Source organism: Salmo salar, chromosome ssa14 (genome assembly GCF_905237065.1).
Source record: "Salmo salar chromosome ssa14, Ssal_v3.1, whole genome shotgun sequence".
NCBI lineage: Eukaryota > Metazoa > Chordata > Actinopteri > Salmoniformes > Salmonidae > Salmo > Salmo salar.
Window position 1 is genome coordinate 31,578,355 of NC_059455.1, and position 19,854 is coordinate 31,598,208.

Genomic DNA, 19,854 nt, shown 5'->3' on the forward strand with positions numbered 1-19,854 from the left:
TCTCCTTCAGAGATTCAAGCTGCTTTCACCAACAAGGAGTCTGTAAAGAAGGAGGTGAAAGCTGCTCTCTCCCAGAAAACCACTCTGAGCTGTGAGGTATCTGACACCAAGACGGAGGTGAAATGGTACAAGGATGGTAAGCTGCTGACTTCCAGTAAGACAGTCTCCATGGAGACAAAGGGCAAGACTCGTCAGCTGGTGATAGAGAAGGTGGAGAAGAAGGATGCTGGACAGTACACCTGTGAGGTTGGAGCAGAGAAACTGGTCTATAAGATACAGGTGACAGGTATGATGGCATTGACTCATTCAACCGTATTTGTTATACCCAGTACTATCATCACTACGCTAACAAGTTTTATTTTTTTCTCTAGAATCCTCTGCCAAGTTTAAAAAGTCTGCCGTGAAGGATGTATGCAGTGTTCAAGCAAGTGAGAAGATTGTTTTGACCACTGAGCTGACTTCGGAGAGTGCCAGTGTTAAGTGGTTCAGGGATGGAGTAGAGTTGAAGGAGGGCACTAAATATGAGATGAAGAGAGAGGGACATTCTCGTACCCTGATTGTGAAGTCCACCGAAGTCAAAGACAGTGGCACCTACTCTTGCCACACTGATGATGACAAGCTTGAGTTCAAAGTTCAAGTCAAACGTTAGTTAGCAATTCATTCATCAGAACAATTGATTGGCGTGTACAGTCAGTACTGACATAAGAACATGCATATAAAATGAAGTAAATTAAGTTCTGTCCATGTTTCCTCTCAGATACACCGCTGAAGTTTGTGGTGCAGTTGCAGCCTGTAGCCACAGAGCTGGGTGTTACGCTGAACCTGACCTGTGAACTGAACCAAGCCTCAGGGGACGTACTCTGGCGCCACAACAGTCGTGAGGTCAAACCCGGTGGCAGGTTCTGTGTCAGCGCTGACGGTGCCAAGCGGGTCCTTACCGTAACAGGAATGACCAAAGAGGATGAGGGAGAGTACATCTGTGAATGCAAAGATGATAAGACCTCTGCCAAGGTCTCCACCAACGGTAGCTAAGGCTTTACTTTCATTAGATTTAACGCTTGGTCTCTCACCACTGCAGCACATAGTTACAGACATGTACAACATAGTTAAAGACCTGTACAACATAGTTAAAGACCTGTACAACATAGTTACAGACCTGTGCAACATAGTTACAGACATATACAACATAGTTACAGACATATTCAACATAGTTACAGACATATAGAACATAGTTACAGACATATAGAACATAGTTACAGACCTGTGCAACATAGTTACAGACATGTACAACATAGTTAAAGACCTGTACAACATAGTTACAGACGTGTACAGCATAGTTACAGACCTGTGCAACATAGTTACAGACCTCTGCAGCATAGTTACAGACCTGTGCAACATAATTAAAGACCTGTGCAACATAGTTACAGACCTGTGCAACATAGTTACAGACATATACAACATAGTTACAGACATATACAACATTGTTACAGACTTATACAATAATTCACGGGCGTCGTAAGGATTGGACCAAAATGCAGCGGGAATGGGTATGCTCATATTCTCTTTTATTGAAGAAACAAAACAAAACACACAAACAAAAATAACGACGAAAACAGTCTTGTCAGGTGCAACAAACACTGAACAGGAAACAACTACCCACAAATCCCATAGAAAAAACACCCCTCTTAAATAGGACCTTCAATTAGAAGCAACGAGGAGCAGCTGCTTCCAATTGAAGGTCAACCCAATAAACACCACATAGAAATAGACATACTAGAACTAACATAGAAATAAACTAACAAGAACATAGCCCAACAAACCCCGAAACACTCTAAACAAACACCCCTCTTAAATAAGAACATAGCCCAACAAACCCCGAAACACTCTAAACAAACACCCCCTGCCACGCCCTGACCAAACTACAATAACAAACAACCTCTTTTACTGGTCAGGACGTGACACAATATAGTTACAGACTTATACAATATAGTTACAGACCTGTACAACATAGTTACAGACATATACAACATAGTTACAGACAAATACAACGTTTTTACAGACTTATGCAATATAGTTACAGACTTATACAAATAGTTACAGACATATTCAACATAGTTACAGACATATACAACATCATTACAGACATATAGAACATAGTTACAGACCTGTACAACATAGTTACAGACCTGTGCAACATAGTTACAGACCTGTGCAACATAGTTACAGACCTGTGCAACATAGTTACAGACATATACAACATACTTAAAGACAAGTCAACATAGTTACAGACATATACAACATAGTTACAGACCTGTACAACATAGTTACAGACTTATACAACATAGTTATACAAATGCAACATAGTTACAGACCTGTACAACATAGTTACAGACCTGTGCAACATAGTTACAGACATATACAACATAGTTACAGACATATACAGCATAGTTACAGACATATAGAACATAGTTACAGACCTGTACAACATAGTTACAGACTTATACAACATAGTTAGACAAATGCAACATAGTTACAGACCTGTACAACATAGTTACAGACATATACAACATAGTTACAGACATATACAACATAGTTACAGACCAATACAACATAGTTACAGACCTGTACAACATAGTTACAGACTTATACAACATAGTTACAGACATATACAACATAGTTACAGACAAAAACAACATAGTTACAGACCTGTACAACATAGTTACAGACTTATACAACATAGTTACAGACCTGTACAACATAGTTACAGACATATACAACATAGTTACAGACATATACAGCATAGTTACAGACATATAGAACATAGTTACAGACCTGTACAACATAGTTACAGACATATACAACATAGTTACAGACAAATACAACATAGTTACAGACCTGTACAACATAGTTACAGACCTGTACAACATAGTTACAGACCTGTGCAACATAGTTACAGACATATACAACATAATTACAGACATATACAGCATAGTTACAGACATATAGAACATAGTTACAGACCTGTACAACATAGTTACAGACTTATACAACATAGTTACAGACCTGTACAACATAGTTACAGACCTGTGCAACATAGTTACAGACATATACAACATAGTTACAGACATATACAACATAGTTACACACATATAGAACATAGTTACAGACCTGTACAACATAGTTACAGACCTGTACAACATAGTTACAGACTTATACAACATAGTTAGACAAATGCAACATAGTTACAGACCTGTACAACATAGTTACAGACCTGTGCAACATAGTTACAGACATATACAACATAGTTACAGACATATACAACATAGTTACAGACATATACAACATAGTTACAGACATATAGAACATAGTTACAGACCTGTACAACATAGTTACAGACATATACAACATAGTTACAGACATATACAACATAGTTACAGACAAAAACAACATAGTTACAGACATATAGAACATAGTTACAGACAAAAACAACATAGTTACAGACATATAGAACATAGTTACAGACAAAAACAACATAGTTACAGACATATACAACATAGTTACAGACATATACAACATAGTTACAGACATATACAACATAGTTACAGACATATACAACATAGTTACAGACATATACAACATAGTTACAGACATATACAACATAGTTACAGACATATACAACATAGTTACAGACAAAAACAACATAGTTACAGACATATCGTCAAACATTCTAGATATTAACCCATGTATTTTAATATTAACTCATTTTCTGTGTGCCTGAGTCTAATTAAGTGTCTCCAGATAATCTTTTCCATTCTGAACTGTTCAGCCCCCAGACTGGTGAATCTGACTTCCAAGCTGAGCAGCATCGCTGCAGTGGAGGGGAAAGATGTCATCTTCAAGTGTAGTGTCACCCCAGCAGACGTCAAAGTAAAATGGTTCCGCAACAACGTGCCAATCACAGCTGGGCCCAAGTATAAGATTGAGCACAGGGCCACCAGCCACTCCCTCACCATCACGTCAGTCAGTCAGGAGGATGCTGGGGAGATCAGCATGGCAGCTGAGGGCAAAACCTGCAGCGCCACCCTCCAAGTGCAACGTAAGAACCAACCTCTATTCGCTTTTACACTAACTGTATGATATAATATCTGAGCTATAGTTCTGTTCTGTATTATCATCAGATTGTTTTGATTGACTGATACACAATTATAGCCATTGTTTACAAAAATGTATAAGGCTTTTAAGCATTTTAGCTTAGAAGGGCTACAGTTATCACGAAGGAGTTGTAATATCTGTGTTTTCTTTGTACCCTGACAGTGGAGCCGGTGATGTTCAAGAAGAAGCTGCAGAACGTGACGACGGTAGAGGATCAGAAGGGAGTGAAGCTGGAGGTGGAGCTTAGTAGACCCTCTAAAGAGGTCAGGTGGATGAAGAACAGCGTGGTGCTGCAGCCCGGAGACAACATGGACATCAGGGTGGACGGGGCCAAGCAGACCCTGGTCTTCAAGAGTGTGACTACCGCTGACCGCGGCTACTACTCCTGTGAAACTCTGGATGACAAGACCCAGGCCAAACTCACTGTGGATGGTAAGTACATTTACATTTTAGTCATTTAGCAGACGTTCTTATCCTGAGTGACTTACAGTAGAAATTAGGGTTAAGTACCTTGTTCAAAGGAACATCGACAGAATTTTCACCTAGTCAGCTCGGGGATTCGATCCAGCGACCTTTCGGTTTGCTGGCCCAACACTCTTAAGCACTAGACTACCTACCGCCCAAGTAAGAGTATGTCCCATTTACAGATGCTGTAGTTTTATGATTATGTATAAATAGCCCCTAGTGATCTTAGTTAAGCACAGACAGTATTTCCTAATCTGACATGCAGTTTGAACATTTGATCTCCACACAGATGTTTATTTTTTTATATATATATTTTTGTACCTTTTTTAACTAGGCAAGTCAGTTAAGAACAAATTCTTATTTACAATGACGGCCTACCCCGGCCAAACCCTAACCCGGACGATGCTGGGCCAATTGTGCGCCACCCTATGGGACTCCCAATCACGGCCGTTTGTGATACAGCCTGGAATTGAACCAGGGTCTGTAGTGATGCCTCTAGCACTGAGATGCAGTGCCTTAGACCGCTGCGCCACTCGGTAGCCCCAGACTATTTATATCTACAGTTTCAGTGCTGAAAATAGATGCACAGGACACTTAGTGATGATTCTGTATAACCTAAACATTTAGCATATTCCAACACACCTAAACATTCCCTCTATCTGTATTTCACAGTGCAGAAGATTGAGGTGGTGAAGGGCCTGCTGGCCGAGGTCAAGGCCAATGAGAAGGAGACAGTGACCCTAGAGGTGGAGCTCAGTCAAGCTGATGTGGAGGGTTCCTGGACCAAGAGCGGAGCCAAGCTCAAGGCAGGGTCCAACTGTCGCATCACGGCCCTTGGAAAGAAGCATGCCCTTACACTGTCCCAACTCAAGATGGAGGACGCAGGAACGATTGTCTTCCAAGCGGAAGGGGTCAAGTCTTCTGGCAAGCTCATTGTTGCAGGTAGGTTATCTCAATGTTTGTCCAACATTAAGCTATTCATCAAGTTGAGTGTTATTTGAAGTGGCACCTCTTATTTAAATACTGTACCTTTTTGCATTGTGGCTCGTACAGAACCTGCTGCCATGATCTCTAGGCCCATGAAGGATGTCAAAGCTCCAGAGAAGGAGAAGGCAACACTTGAGTGTGAGGTGTCCAGAACCAATGCTGAGGTCAAGTGGTTCAAGGTGAGAAAACATATTCTTGTGGTTAATCATAGAACTCGAACATCCAGTCATGCAAAACGAGAAAGTGTTCAATGTCAGCAATTTACTTTGCATAATTGTGTATACAAAGTGAAGTAATCATTTGTACTAAAATATCACTGTTTCCTAGGGTGATACGGAACTAAAACCAGGAAAGAACTTTGGCATCCACTCCCAGGGTCGCACACGTAGCCTCCTCATCCATAAATGTTCCAAAGAGGATGAGGGCACATACGTTTGTCGAACGTCTGACGACAATACATCAGCCAAACTCACTGTACATGGTATGAGTCCCTACATGTTATTCATATGATACAACATGATACATGGTATATTATGCAATCCAAAGATAATGATCGTATAATACAATCCAATGATGATTGAATAGGCTTGTCAATGATAGATGTACTTACAGGTTGGTAAAATAGTGCATGTCTCAATTTTAAATAATAGACATCCTTCTTACCAGATATATAGCTATGAATCAATGGAAAAGAATGCCCCTATTCCATTCAGCATTAGATGTGTTGAAGGCTCTCTGATGTCTCTTTTTATGATCTCTTGTGATTCTCCCCCAAAGCCCGAGACATTAAGATAGTGAAGAAGTTGGAGGATGTGGAGGTGATGGAGAAGGAGAGTGCGTCATTCCTGTGTGAGATCTCTCACGATGAAGTGGCCTGCCAGTGGTTCAAAGGAGACACCAAACTCAAAGTCGGTGACAACATCAAGATGAGACAAGAGGGTGAGGAGGATACACACATTTAGAATTCTTTCCAAGTATATGTTATATTTTAGTAATAGACACTCATACATTTTAGTAATAGACACTCATGCATCAGCTTTTGAATTATTAGCCATCATTGATTAATTAGGTCTAATTTACTATTTCTGTGTTTTACCATTCTGTACTGTTCTTATAAGTTGCCCTCTTTCAATTAAAGGTAAAATCTATGTGCTGCTGATTAAGTCGGTGACACCAGAAGACGTGGCGGAGATTAAATTCACAGCTGAAAAGGCCTCTTCAACGGCCAAACTGACAGTGAAAGGTAAAGAAACAAACCTATTTCCAGCATGCATTCCCCATAGAATGCTATATACGGCACAATATGTCATATGATAGAATACCTTTGTTAAATGAATGATGTTCAGGTCAGCTCATCACAATATACATAACAAATTCACAGAATTCACTAACAGTTATTAAACATACCAATGGTGACTTCAGTGCTCTAACCATAACTAAAATCTGATCCAGTCAATCGGTCAGCTAGTTAGTCTGTCCTCTGTGTCCTCAGAGTTATTGTCCTGAGGTTTATTTTGGTTCAGCAGCCAGATGTCTGTGGATATTGCCTCTTTTATTCTGAAATGTTGGTGTTTTGTATCCCTGGCCAGAGGGCAAGATGACCCCTAAGAATATGTAGAGGTTGTGAGTTGTTTCCATGGAAATCCATGGTGCAGTCTTTTTTTGATATACGGTTATTTTACATCCTCTGGAAACCTGAACCACAGGACCCAGATCCCAGGGTGACCTGACCACCCTCGGGAGCTTGCTCTCATGTTGCTTATGGAGATCCCTCTGGGGTAAAGTCATTTTCTCTGATGAATCCCCTTTCCGATTGTTTGGGGCATCCGGAAAAAAGCTTGTCCGGAGAAGACAAGGTGAGCGCTACCATCAGTCCTGTGTCATGCCAACAGTAAAGCATCCTGAGACCATTCATGTGTGGGGTTGCTTCTCAGCCAAGGGAGTGGGCTCACTCACAATTTTGCCTAAGAACACAGCCATGAATAAAGAATGGTACCAACACATCCTCCGAGAGCAACTTCTCCCAACCATCCAGGAACAGTTTGGTGACGAACAATGCCTTTTCCAGCATGATGGAGCACATAGCCATAAGGCAAAAGTGATAACTAAGTGGCTCGGGGAACAAAACATCGATATTTTGGATCCATGGCCAGGAAACTCCCCAGACCTTAATCCCATTGAGAACTTGTGGTCAATCCTCAAGAGGCGGGTGGACAAACAAAAACCCACAAATTCTGACAAACTCCAAGCATTGATTATGCAAGAATGGTCTGCCATCAGTTAAGATGTGGCCCAGAAGTTAATTGACAGCATGCCAGGGTGGATTGCAGAGGTCTTGAAAAAGAAGGATCAACAATGCAAATATTGACTCTTTGCATCAACTTCATGTAATTGTCAATAAAAGCCTTTGGCACTTATGAAATGTTTGTAATTATACTTCAGTATTCCATAGTAACATTTGACAAAAATATCAAAAGACACTGAGGCAGCAGACTGTGAAAATTAATATTTGTGTCATTCTCAAAACTTTTGGCCACGACCGTACTTACGTAAAAATACTTGAAATTACTACTTAAGTAGTTTTTTGGGGTACCGGTACTTTACTTTTTAAATTATATTTTTGACTACTTTTACTTCACTACATTCCTAAATAAAATGATTTACTTTTTACTCCATACATTTTCCCTGACACGCAGAACTACTAGTTACATTTTGAATGCTTAGCAGGACAGGAAAATGGTCCTCTGAACTGGTGGACTCACTAAACACAAAGGCTTTGTTTATAAATGATGTCTGTGTTGGAGTGTGCCCCTGACTATCCGTAAATGAAAACAAAAACAAGAAAATTGTGCCATCTGGTTTGCTTAATATAAGGAATTTGAAATGATTTACACTTTTACTTTTGATACTTAAGTATATTTAAACCAAGCCTTACTGAAGAGCTCAGTGACTTTGAACGTGGCTCTGTCATAGGATGCCACCTTTCCAACCAGTCAGTTCGTCAAATGTTTACCTTGCTAGAGCTGCCCCAGTCAACTGTAAGTGCTGTTATTGTGAAGTGGAAACGTCTGGGATCATCAACGGCTCAGCCGCGATGTGGTAGCTCACAGAACAGGACCCCCGGGTGCTGTAGCGCTCGGGGGTCCTGAATTACGCTTCACCATCTGACAGTCCAATGGAGGAATCCGGGTTTGGCGGATGCGAAGAGAACGCTACCTGCCCCAACACATAGTGGCAACTGTAAAGTTTGGTGGAGGAGGAATAATGATCTGGGGCTGTTTTTCATGGTTCGGGCTAGGCCCCTTAGTTTCATTGAAGGGAAATCTTACGATGACATTCTAGACAATTCTGTGCTTCCAACTTTGTGGCAACAGTTTGGGGAAGGCCCTTTCCTGTTTCAGCATGAAAATGCCCCTGTGCACAAAGCGAGGTCCACACAGAAATGGTTTGTTGAGATTGGCGTGGAAGAACTTGACTGGCCTGCACAGAGCCCTGACCTTAACCCCATCAAACACCTTTGGGATGAATTGGAACGCAGACTGTGAGCCAGGCCTAATCGCCCAACATCAGTACCCGACCTCACTAATGCTCTTGTGGCTGAAAGGAAGCAAGTCTTCTCAGCAATGTTCCAACATCTAGTGGAAAGCCTTCCCAGAAGAGTGAAGGCTGATATAGAAGTAAAGGAGGGATCAACTCCATATTAATGCCCATGATTTTGGAATGAGATGTTTGATAAGCAGGTGTCCACAAACTTTTGGTCTTGTAGTGTATGCTGGAAGCAACTGTACAGTCAATAGATCAAATATGCTTACAAAGGGTTTCTGCATAGGCTTATAGGCTTCTTTGGTATTGCCATGGCCCGTCAAGTACTTTCTTTTCTTTGTAGACTGTATTATTTTAGTGCTGCTTACAGCTTTGATGTATGATAGAGTTTTTATATGCTACTCTGGTACTGCTTAGTATGGCTTCCTTGTATTGATACGGTTGTTATTGTTACTGTAGAGCTCCCTGTCCTGTTTGTGAAGAAGCTCAGGGATAAGTTAGCCATGCATACACACCGTGGGTTCCTGGAATGTCAAATGTCTCGGGCAAGCGCCAAGGTCAAGTCGTCAAAAACACGAAGGAGATCAAGCCCAGCAAGAAGCACGAGATTAGCAGCAAGAGTATATACCGCAAACTCACCATCAATGACATGGGCGCGGGCGACGAGGATAATTACACCTGCAACGCCATCGACGACAAGACATCCTGTAAACTTGTTGTGGAAGGTAACGGGATGAAAATCAGGACATCGTCTATTGTAAACTTCTAGGAATTTTCTTTAAAGTGTATTTTTATAAAGGTTGATGGGACTTTATAAAAATACACTTTCAATCTCTTTTAGCATGTATGAATACTTCAGGACACAGGATTACCAGTCAGTGAGTGAATGAATGGAAATAGCACTCTTATAATATCCCTAAAGAGTGTAATTAAGAGTGCTTCTCTCTCAAGTTTGACCTATACGCTCGGTATCTATGGTCCCACTAGAGCAGGCCATCAGCATTGTACGGGAGCTAAGTGCCATGGAAGTGATCGAGCCCTTCGCCGCCTTCTTCGAGGTGGAGATCAACATCAACTCAGTCAAGCCCCCCAAGTGGACCCTGAATGGTGTGGCCATGCAAGACAGCGCTGACTTGGAGATGGAGAAGGAGGGCTCCATGCACCGCCTCACCTTCAAGAAGACCAAGGCCTCCATGACAGGACCTGTCCAGTTCAGTGCTGGCAAGAGCAAGTCTGTGTCCCAGCTCACTGTCAAAGGTCAGAGGCTCCTCACACAGAGAACCATATTCCCAGTGGATATAACTGGTTGAAATGACGTTATTACAACCAGATTACAACCAAAACTGGGTTAGGAGCATGTTACATGACTTGCCTATGATCAGAGCAGTTTGCATGTCTTTTTGTCTCGACTACAGAGCGCCCTCTTGAGGTTGTAGAGCCCATTAAGGATGTGACAGCCAAAGAGAAGGGCTCAGCCACGCTGAGCTCCAAGTTCTCCACCGCACCCAAAGAGGTGAGCTGGTTCAAAGGCCAAACCCTCCTGGCGACATCAGACAAGTACAGTCTGAAACAGGACGCTGTGCGGGCTAAGCTGACCATACAGAAGCTGACTGAGGAAGACACTGGGGAGTACCGCTGTCAGTCGACTGCTGCCGAGACCAAAGCCACTCTCACTGTAGAGTGTATGTTTTGTATTGCTTTTTGGTGTTGATTTGACTTCAATGCTATTTGCTTTGCTGAGCAATGATGGTTCAAATGAGATTCCATCCTCTTAACTTAATCCAAATCCATGGTACAATGATGATGTGTGCTGTGGTTTATCACAGTTCGGAAAGTGGAGATAACCAAGCAACTGGTGGACACTGAGGTGGATGAGGACAGTGATGCAGTGTTCACCTGTGAGCTCAACTACGCTGATAAGGAGGTGCATTGGCTGCTCAATTTACAAAGTACTCTTCTCCAACGAAGTCAACACCATCACTCAGGTGGGCAAAATGCACACGCTCACACTCAAGAACCCGGCACCTGAGGATGGCAGCACCATCACCTTCAAGGTCAGGGAGGTCAAGGAGGCTGTGACCCTAAAGGTCAAAGGTAAGGACTCATGACCTAGTCATGACCTAGTCATTCAAAATACTGTAGTGTAGAAGTGGGACTAAAGAATATGTTAAACGTCTTTGACTGGTGGTTGTGGGGTTAAGTCTTGCTCTCCATTTGGATTCCTCCAGAGAAGTGTGCAGTGTTCCTCAAGTCTCTGGATGACGTGGTGGGAGAAGTGAAAGGTATGATCACCCTGACGTGTGAGGCATCTAAGCCCAGGGTCTCCCCCACCTGGAGGAAAGATGGTACGGTCCTGACCGCTGGGCCTAAGTATGAGGTACTGCACACAGGCAAGTCCCTGGGTCTGATCGTCAAAGCAGTTACCAAGGAAGACACAGGGGATTACAGATGTGACCTGGGAACTGAGCTTTCCAAGTCAAAGGTCACTGTGAGAGGTGTGTTTGACGACACAGCATAATTTGCGAACAAATGAGTATAGTGCGCTGAAGCCTCTACAGCAATTTTGTCATCATGTCCTTGAAACAAAAATCCTCTCCCCACCCTTTACGTAGACCTGAGCACAGGTATCACCAAGCAGTTGAAGTCTGTGGAGGCGATGGAGGGAGAGACATGTAGCTTTCAGTGTATTCTATCATGGGAGAACACTGATGAGTGTGCCTGGACCTTGAATGGCCAGATTGTGGCAAATGGAGGACGCTTCCAGGTCTCCAGTACAAGTTGCAAACACATGCTGGTTATCAAGGATGTGACACCAGCCAATACTGGTGAGGTGGTTTTCAACATCAAGAACCTGAACTCCAAGACTACCCTAGCTGTTGAAGGTCAGACATCTGTACCAGTTGAGGCTCTAACATCAATCTGCAGGGCTTTTAGCATTCATTGTTTTGAAACTTCGATCAACTGATCCCTGAGGTTATCGTTTTAAATTGGATATGTAGACCATTAGGAGAAACTAATCAAATTAATCAATTAATAAAATTAACCAATTTCTGAGCTTTTTTGTTTGTGTAATTGGAAGGAAATTGAGCCATCCTCAAAATTAAAACAAAGGTAATATAAATGTCCTTTATTTCAGGCAAAGCCCAATCTGTGTCACGGGAGCTGCAGAGCGTCAGCGTTGTCTCAGGGGAGGATGCTGTGTTCACCTGTGAGGTCACACAGAACAGCGCCACCGTCCAGTGGGCCAAGGATGGGAAGGACATCAGGAAGAGTGAGAAGTATAACATCAGCAAAGAGGAGAGGGTCATGAAGTTGACCGTCCGCAGCGTCACTGTCCAGGACTCTGGAGAATATAGTTGTGAGGTCATCGGAGGAGCCACTACCAAGGCCAAGCTGGTGATCAAAGGTAAGTCTGACAAGTTCCTTTCACAGACACCTTCAGTTGTTTAATGGTTCTTGTTTACTGGATATTCAGGTATCATTGACCGTGAACTACCACTTTTCAACTATGACTGCTTTTTAATGTTAAATAACACTAAATATAAGCGTTGCCTCTCCTACCTCAATGCCTTCTGCTGTGCTCCTACCGGAATGTCCCTTTCTTCAGAGCCAGTCCACAAGTTCACCAAGGAGCTGAAGGACAGTGAGGCGGAAGAAAAGGGCTCAGTGACCCTACAGTGTGAGACGGCCCAGCCTGCCTCCAAGGCCACCTGGTCCAAGGGAGGCATTGAGCTCAAGGCCGGGGGACGCTGCGAGATGACCCAAAAGGAGACCGTTCTCACACTTACCATTAAACAGCTGGAGGAGAAAGACAGCGGAACTTACACCTGTGACGTGGGCACCGCCAAGATGACGGCTAAGGTGACAGTCAAAGGTAAGATCTTGGTCTATATGTTTGTCTTTGTCTGAAATCATGGTTTTGCACATTTAGTAATTACACTCGCTGTAAATGAAAGAGCTTTGCTGACGTGCTGACTGCTGTGCATAGCAGGGCAAAGAGCTTTGAATTAATGTTGAGAATTTGGATTCTTTCCTGAAAAATGTTTTGTGAGTGATGTGATTGACCTCTGCCAACGTTTAAAGATCAGAACTTGAATATTACTAGAGGCCATATGAGTCATAGTTTGGTTGTGGTGTATCAGAGCTGACATTGTGACATCTAGTAAGATTGACTCCCCTGCTTGTCTTCTTGGGCAGACATGCCGATTATTACAACATTCATACGATGCAACAGTATTGACTGAGCATAATTCATGTCCCTTTGCTTTGCTTCATTTTTAAACATTTGGGAGATCATTCCTTCTTACTGTCTATTCCCATGCTGGTTGGTGGACAAGAAATACATTATGCTCAGAGTGTCATGTCCTGACCATAGAGAGTCCTTATTTTCTATGGTAGAATAGGTCAGGGCGTGACTGGGGGGTTAGTCTACTTTATTATTTCTATGTGGGGTTCTAGGTTTGTTTTTCTATGTGTATGATTCCCAATTAGAGGCATCTGGTAATCGTTGTCTCTAATCGGGGATCATACTTAAGTAGCATGTTTTTCCACCTGTGGGTTATGGGATATTGTTTATGTTTAGTTGCCTGTTAGCACTGCATTGTCGTCACGGTTCGTTTATTCTTTATTGTTTTGTATTTGGCTAAGTTTCACTTTCTAATAAATTATGTGGAACGCTACTCACGCTGCGCTTTGGTCCGATCATTCCAACGAACGTGACACAGAGCAGCATTTGACCTGGATGTGTTCCATCCAGGCCAGACAGTGCGCATAGTAGAGCCACCCCAGGACGTTGAGTGTTTTGAGGGGTACTCTGCCACGTTTAGGTGCCTTGTAAGCCTGCCTGACCTGACCCATCAGGTGCGGTGGTGCCTAGACCAAACCCCTCTGCAGCCCAGCCCCCTCAATGAGATCCAGGTACCTCAGGGGGGTTTCCACTCCCTCACCATGAGGGAGCTGACCCCTATGGATTCAGGCACAATCTCTGTGGTGGTTAGGGATAAGAGAGTGCACGCTTCGCTAATGATCAAAGGTAACTCCCATGGCCAGGTCCATGGTTCGAATTATATGTGAGCAAGAGGGGGCTGGGAACCCTGATAACAATCCACCCCTCCCCCATAATACTGTATCTATATCTATTGTAGGTCTACAGCTCCAGTAGATACCAGAGATGGAAGTGCATCACTGTATTTGCCCTCTTTTTCAGTTTCTCTGAAATTGAAATGATACTTGCTTGACGTTCATCTAGACTCGTCGTTGCAGTGTGCATTGTGCATTGTGAAATGCACAGTTTATCCAATATCATAAGTGACCACCGCTGGTGTCTTCGATGCCTGTGGCACCATTCATACCATCAGATCTCAGTCAACCATTCTGTATCGGTCTGCGTTGGTCTTGTTAATCATTCTCTCGTCTTTGGGTCTCCCATCCTCATGGGAAGTGCATGATGTATTTGAATCCATGACGCAGGTAAAAGAGTAAAGACAGAACGATTTGATTCTTAAAGGATGCATACTTGATGAATAGAGGCATCCCTGATCTGTAGATTCTTAGTTGTCCAGTTTATTTGCTCACTCCACTCAGACAGTTAACAAATGTCTATGTAAAAAAAGATGTATACGGTACAATACCAGTCAAAAGATTCATTTAAAGTTTTTCTTTATTTGTACTATTTCCTACATTGTAGAATAATAGTGAAGACATCAAAACAATAATATAACACATATGGAATCATGATGTAACCAAAAAAAGTGTTAAACAAATCAAAATATATTTTATATTTGAGATTCTTCAAAGTAGCCACCCTTTGCCTTGATGACAGCTTTGCACACTCTTGGCATTATCTCAACCAGCTTCATGAGGTAGTCACCTGGAATGCATTTCAATTAACAGGTATACCTTGTTAAAAGTTCATTTGTGGAATATCTTTACTTCTTAATGCATTTGAGCCAATCAGTTGTGCTGTGACAAGGTAGGGGTAGTATACAGAATATAAGCCCTGTTTGGTAAAAGACCAAGTCCATATTATGGAAAGAACAGTTTTTTTTAGCGTGTAGGCTCAGTTTACGTCAAAGGTTTGGACAATGTTTCTATTGTGTCTTGGAAAATACTGCAGGGTCATAAACTAAGGCATTATTCCTATCTTGAAACTATTCAGAATATTGTTCATGTACAGATGTGTGCCTCAATGCAAAGTTAAGCTGCATAAGTGATGCAAAAGCTCCGCAAATGTATTTCTCTGTATGCTGCTGATCCTTTGTGTACTTTGGAAGGATTTCATTTTGTGGTGGTGATCAGCTGTGAACACCATGTTCATTCCATGTACTGGTTTGATAACTATCTTCAGTTAACAAGTCATCTGTTTCATTGAACAACCCAATCATTGGAATCATATTTAGGTTCCAAAGGACAGCAATAAAAGCATCGGGATCATTGTCCACGACCCATTCTTCTCCACCATTTTGATTCTTATGCCCTTCCATTAAAACTGAAGATGGCAAAGAAAATGATTTAGCCTACTTTTTAATGAAGTCGGGCATGTTGGTCTTTTTCCAGCCTTGCCTGCCAGCTTTAAACAGAAGCTTAAGAACCAGCAAGCCACGGAAGGAGAGAATGCTACTCTCTGCTGTGTGTTAGCCAAACCTGGAGCCACGGTTCAGTGGAAGAAAGGCACTGAGAATCTCAAAGCTGGAAACAAATATGAGATTAAGCAAAAAGATGCCGGCTGTGAGCTTCAGATAAAACATCTGAAGGTTGAAGACAGTGGAGAGTACTCTTGTGAGTGTGGAGATCAGAGGACCACAGCGACTATAAAAGTCAATGGTATGGGTACATGTTCTTGGTCAATGGGAATGTTGGGGAGGTCTTGTTTACAGGGACTCAGTCAGTCTTAATTGATATGTGTAAGCTCGTGTTGGTAGCAGAAATGTGTGTAGTTAGTGGACTGTATATACAGAATAACTTCATATTTAAATCAATGGTTTGTCAGCGTTACCTGTGACCTACAAACACAAGCTGGAAAGCCAGGAGGCTGGGGAAGGGGGCAGTGTTACCCTGCACTGTGAGCTCTCTAAACCTGGAGTCCCTGTAGAATGGAGGAAGGGAACACAGGTGCTGAAGTCTGGAGAAAAGTACCAGATGAAGCAGAAAGAATCTGTGAGTGAACTCCTAATCAGCAAAGTAGTACCCGAGGACAGTGGAGACTACAGCTGTGTGTGTGGAGACCAGAAGACTACAGCCAGTCTCAAGATTAAGGGTAGGGGGCAGATTGGTGTCATTAAATAGCTACTTTATGTTCCGCTGAAGTTGTTCTGTATTGTCTTTGTCACTGTCGTTATCAAAGTTTCACGTGTGATTCAGCAGAATATTTTAAAGAAGTTGGTTAGGTATAACGGCTCTGATATGTGTTGAGTAGGCATAGTTGTCAATTTGGCTTTGATACATTTTGTACATTTAATGATTCATTGTCAGCAGCAAGTTCTGAATTGTCTGAAAATCTAGTGCTTAAGTTGAGAAATGTTCCCATTTTACTATTACTCTCTCAATGTCTTATCTGTCTCTGTGTCTTATCTGTCTCTGTGTCTCATCTGTTTCTGTGTCTCATCTGTCTCTGTGTCTTATCTGTCTCTGTCCAGTTTGATCTTTGTAGTCTGTCTGTCTGAATTGCGTTGATTATCATGTTGTTAGTCTTTGTGTGCTGGTGATCATTCTGTCTCTGTTTCTGGGTTTGTTTTCATTATTCAAGTATCTGCTTTCTGAACTGTGCCATTCTCATGGTTTTAGAGGATGAACTCATGTCAGATTGCCTCATATCAGTGGTTATTGTGTTTCAGTGTATTTTATATGGTTTAATTTGAATTCACAGCCCAACCTGTTACATTCAAACACAAACTGGAGAGCCAGAAGGCTGAGGAGGGGGGCAGTGTTACCCTGCACTGTGAGCTCTCTAAACCTGGAGTCCCTGTAGAATGGAGGAAGGGAACACAGGTGCTGAAGTCTGGAGAAAAGTACCAGATGAAGCAGAAAGAATCTGTGAGTGAACTCCTAATCAGCAAAGTAGTACCTGAGGACAGTGGAGACTACAGCTGTGTGTGTGGAGACCAGAAGACTACAGCCAGTCTCAAGATTAAGGGTAGGGGCCAGATTGGTGTCATTAAATAGCTACTTTATGTTCCGCTGAAGTTGTTCTGTATTGTCTTTGTCACTGTCGTTATCAAAGTTTCACGTGTGATTCAGCAGAAGATTTTAAAGAAGTTGGTTAGGTATATAACGGCTCTGATTTGTGTTGAGTAGGCATAGTTGTCAACTTGGCTTTGATGAATTTTGTACATTTAATGATTCATTGTCAGCAGCAAGTTCTGAATTGCCTGAAAATCTAGTGCTTAAGTTGAGAAATGTTCCCATTTTAATATTACTCTCTCAATGTCTTATCTGCCTCTGTGTCTTATCTGTCTCTGACCTGTCTCTGTGTCTCATCTTTCTCTGTGTCTCATCTGTCTCTGTGTCTCATCTGTCTCTGTGTCTCATCTGTCTCTGTGTCTCATCTTTCTCTGTGTCTCATCGGTCTCTGGGTCTCATCGGTCTCTGGGTCTCATCTGTCTCTGTGTCTTATCTGTCTCTGTGTCTCATCTGTCTCTGTGTCTCATCTGTCTCTGTGTCTTAACTGTCTCTGTGTCTTATCTGTCTCTGTCCAGTTTGATCTTTGTAGTCTGTCTGTCTGAATTGCGTTGAATATCATGTTGTTAGTCTTTGTGTGCTGGTGATCATTCTGTCTCTGTTTCTGGGTTTGGTTTCATTATTCAAATATCTGCTTTCTGAACTGTGCCATTCTCATGGTTTTAGAGGATGAACTCATGTCTGATTGCCTCATATCAGTGGTTATCGTTTTTCAGTGTATTTTATATGGTTTCATCTGAATCCCCAGCCCAACCTGTGACCTTCAAACAGAAGCTGGAGAGCCAGAAGGCTGAGGAGGGGGGCAGTGTTACCCTGCACTGTGAGCTCTCTAAACCTGGAGTCCCTGTAGAATGGAGGAAGGGAACACAGGTGCTGAAGTCTGGAGAAAAGTACCAGATGAAGCAGAAAGAATCTGTGAGTGAACTCCTGATCAGCAAAGTAGTTACCGAGGACAGTGGAGACTACAGCTGTGTGTGTGGAGACCAGAAGACTACAGCCAGTCTCAAGATTAAGGGTAGGGGCCAGATTGGTGTCATTAAATAGCTACTTTATGTTCCGCTGAAGTTGTTCTGTATTGTCTTTGTCACTGTCGTTATCAAAGTTTCACGTGTGATTCAGCAGAAGATTTTAAAGAAGTTGGTTAGGTATATAACGGCTCTGATTTGTGTTGAGTAGGCATAGTTGTCAACTTGGCTTTGATGAATTTTGTACATTTAATGATTCATTGTCAGCAGCAAGTTCTGAATTGCCTGAAAATCTAGTGCTTAAGTTGAGAAATGTTCCCATTTTAATATTACTCTCTCAATGTCTTATCTGTCTCTGTGTCTTATCTGTCTCTGTCTTTTTTGACTCTGTGTCTCATCTGTCTCTGTGTCTTATCTGTCTCTGACCTGTCTCTGTGTCTCATCTTTCTCTGTGTCTCATCTGTCTCTGTGTCTCATCTGTCTCTGTGTCTCATCTGTCTCTGTGTCTCATCTTTCTCTGTGTCTCATCGGTCTCTGGGTCTCATCGGTCTCTGGGTCTCATCTGTCTCTGTGTCTTATCTGTCTCTGTGTCTCATCTGTCTCTGTGTCTCATCTGTCTCTGTGTCTCATCTGTCTCTGTGTCTCATCTGTCTCTGTGTCTTAACTGTCTCTGTGTCTTATCTGTCTCTGTCCAGTTTGATCTTTGTAGTCTGTCTGTCTGAATTGCGTTGATTATCATGTTGTTAGTCTTTGTGTGCTGGTGATCATTCTGTCTCTGTTTCTGGGTTTGGTTTCATTATTCAAGTATCTGCTTTCTGAACTGTGCCATTCTCATGGTTTTAGAGGATGAACTCATGTCTGATTGCCTCATATCAGTGGTTATCGTTTTTCAGTGTATTTTATATGGTTTCATCTGAATCCCCAGCCCAACCTGTGACCTTCAAACAGAAGCTGGAGAGCCAGAAGGCTGAGGAGGGGGGCAGTGTTACCCTGCACTGTGAGCTCTCTAAACCTGGAGTCCCTGTAGAATGGAGGAAGGGAACACAGGTGCTGAAGTCTGGAGAAAAGTACCAGATGAAGCAGAAAGAATCTGTGAGTGAACTCCTAATCAGCAAAGTAGTACCCGAGGACAGTGGAGACTACAGCTGTGTGTGTGGAGACCAGAAGACGACATCCAGTCTCAAGATTAAGGGTAGGGGGAAGATCTATGTTAACTATTTACAGTACTGTATAATTGTTGTGTTCTTGCGATGTTCTGATCAATTGTAGGTAATATTTCAAATGGAGTTTCAGTGCATTGTCAAGCAGATTACTTTTGGTTTTAAATATATCTGTATTCGGTAATTGTCAATTATGATGTCCATTTGTTGGTTAACTTCATCATGTTTTGTGAAATGCCATGTTATGTCTGTCTCTCTGTGTTTTGTCTTTGTGTCTGTCTATGGATTCTTTGCTTCAGTGTTACGTCAGAGTATCGTTGTTTATATCGCTTTGATTCAAGGAGTTATATTGTTGTTTATGTATTGTTTTAGTACGGTTTACTTCCATTTATTGCTTTAAGTGTGTT

At 42.2% G+C, this 19,854-nt stretch overlaps 2 protein-coding genes across 31 annotated transcripts in view; both read left to right on the top strand.

Annotated features, from left to right (window-relative positions):
* LOC106569344 (obscurin) overlaps nucleotides 1-19,854 on the top strand; it is an 86,911-nt gene that overhangs the window by 17,828 nt on the left and 49,229 nt on the right. For 21 of the 30 annotated variants that reach the window (XM_045694207.1, XM_045694208.1, XM_014140604.2 and 18 more), the window contains 17 exons: nucleotides 11-286; nucleotides 372-644; nucleotides 758-1,024; nucleotides 3,827-4,096; nucleotides 4,315-4,584; nucleotides 5,290-5,559; nucleotides 5,671-5,783; nucleotides 5,932-6,085; nucleotides 6,382-6,543; nucleotides 6,743-6,847; nucleotides 12,284-12,553; nucleotides 12,755-13,021; nucleotides 15,703-15,969; nucleotides 16,136-16,402; nucleotides 17,012-17,278; nucleotides 18,071-18,337; nucleotides 19,213-19,479. In XM_045694207.1, the coding sequence (XP_045550163.1) occupies nucleotides 11-286; nucleotides 372-644; nucleotides 758-1,024; nucleotides 3,827-4,096; nucleotides 4,315-4,584; nucleotides 5,290-5,559; nucleotides 5,671-5,783; nucleotides 5,932-6,085; nucleotides 6,382-6,543; nucleotides 6,743-6,847; nucleotides 12,284-12,553; nucleotides 12,755-13,021; nucleotides 15,703-15,969; nucleotides 16,136-16,402; nucleotides 17,012-17,278; nucleotides 18,071-18,337; nucleotides 19,213-19,479 (4,032 nt within the window). The remainder of the gene's footprint in view (nucleotides 1-10; nucleotides 287-371; nucleotides 645-757; nucleotides 1,025-3,826; nucleotides 4,097-4,314; nucleotides 4,585-5,289; nucleotides 5,560-5,670; nucleotides 5,784-5,931; nucleotides 6,086-6,381; nucleotides 6,544-6,742; nucleotides 6,848-12,283; nucleotides 12,554-12,754; nucleotides 13,022-15,702; nucleotides 15,970-16,135; nucleotides 16,403-17,011; nucleotides 17,279-18,070; nucleotides 18,338-19,212; nucleotides 19,480-19,854) is intronic. The other 9 variants (XM_045694210.1, XM_014140612.2, XM_045694213.1 and 6 more) reach the window with 6 other exon arrangements.
* LOC106569345 (obscurin-like) lies at nucleotides 10,020-11,711 on the top strand. The gene is made up of 2 exons (XM_045694214.1): nucleotides 10,020-11,241; nucleotides 11,376-11,711. The coding sequence occupies exons 1-2, from the start codon at nucleotides 11,019-11,021 to the stop codon at nucleotides 11,663-11,665; spliced, it is 513 nt and encodes a 170-aa protein (XP_045550170.1). The 5' UTR covers nucleotides 10,020-11,018; the 3' UTR covers nucleotides 11,666-11,711.